This window comes from Rhinopithecus bieti, unplaced genomic scaffold (genome assembly GCF_001698545.2).
Source record: "Rhinopithecus bieti isolate Rb0 unplaced genomic scaffold, ASM169854v2 scaffold_3322, whole genome shotgun sequence".
Taxonomy (NCBI): Eukaryota; Metazoa; Chordata; class Mammalia; order Primates; family Cercopithecidae; genus Rhinopithecus; species Rhinopithecus bieti.
The window spans coordinates 1-713 of record NW_016843407.1 but is presented as its reverse complement, the minus strand read 5'-3'; the positions used below and the strand labels follow the sequence as shown (position 1 = coordinate 713).

The following is a 713-nucleotide window of genomic DNA, read 5'->3' as shown; positions in this document are numbered from 1 at the left end:
TGCAGTCTACAGCCGGAGTAAGATGGCGGCGCTGAGGGCTGTGTGTGGCCTCCGGGGCGTCGCGGCCCAGGTGCTGCGGCCTGGGGCTGGAGTCCGACTGCCGATTCAGCCCAGCAGAGGTGCTCGGCAGTGGCAGCCAGATGTGGAATGGGCACAGCAGTTTGGGGGAGCTGTTATGTACCCAAGCAAAGAAACAGCCCACTGGAAGCCTCCACCTTGGAATGATGTGGACCCACCAAAGGACACAATGGTGAAGAACATGACCCTGAACTTTGGGCCCCAACACCCAGCAGCGCATGGTGTCCTGCGACTAGTGATGGAATTGAGTGGGGAGATGGTGCGGAAGTGTGATCCTCACATTGGGCTCCTGCACCGAGGCACTGAGAAGCTCATTGAATACAAGACCTATCTTCAGGCCCTTCCATACTTTGACCGGCTAGACTATGTGTCCATGATGTGTAATGAACAGGCCTATTCTCTAGCTGTGGAGAAGTTGCTAAACATCCGGCCTCCTCCCCGGGCACAGTGGATCCGAGTGCTGTTTGGAGAAATCACACGGCTGTTGAACCACATCATGGCTGTGACCACACATGCCCTGGATCTTGGGGCCATGACCCCTTTCTTCTGGCTGTTTGAAGAAAGGGAGAAGATGTTTGAGTTCTACGAGCGAGTGTCTGGAGCCCGAATGCATGCTGCTTATATCCGGCCAGGAG

General features: G+C 56.0%; 1 protein-coding gene across 1 annotated transcript; it reads left to right on the top strand.

Annotated features, from left to right (window-relative positions):
- Positions 1-7: 7 nt before the first annotated feature.
- Positions 8-710, top strand: LOC108525091 (NADH dehydrogenase [ubiquinone] iron-sulfur protein 2, mitochondrial; the record flags this gene model as incomplete). Its single annotated transcript, XM_017866169.1, has 1 exon — positions 8-710. A coding segment is annotated over exon 1 (688 nt), but the record flags the coding sequence as incomplete, so codon positions are not given.
- Positions 711-713: the final 3 nt, after the last annotated feature.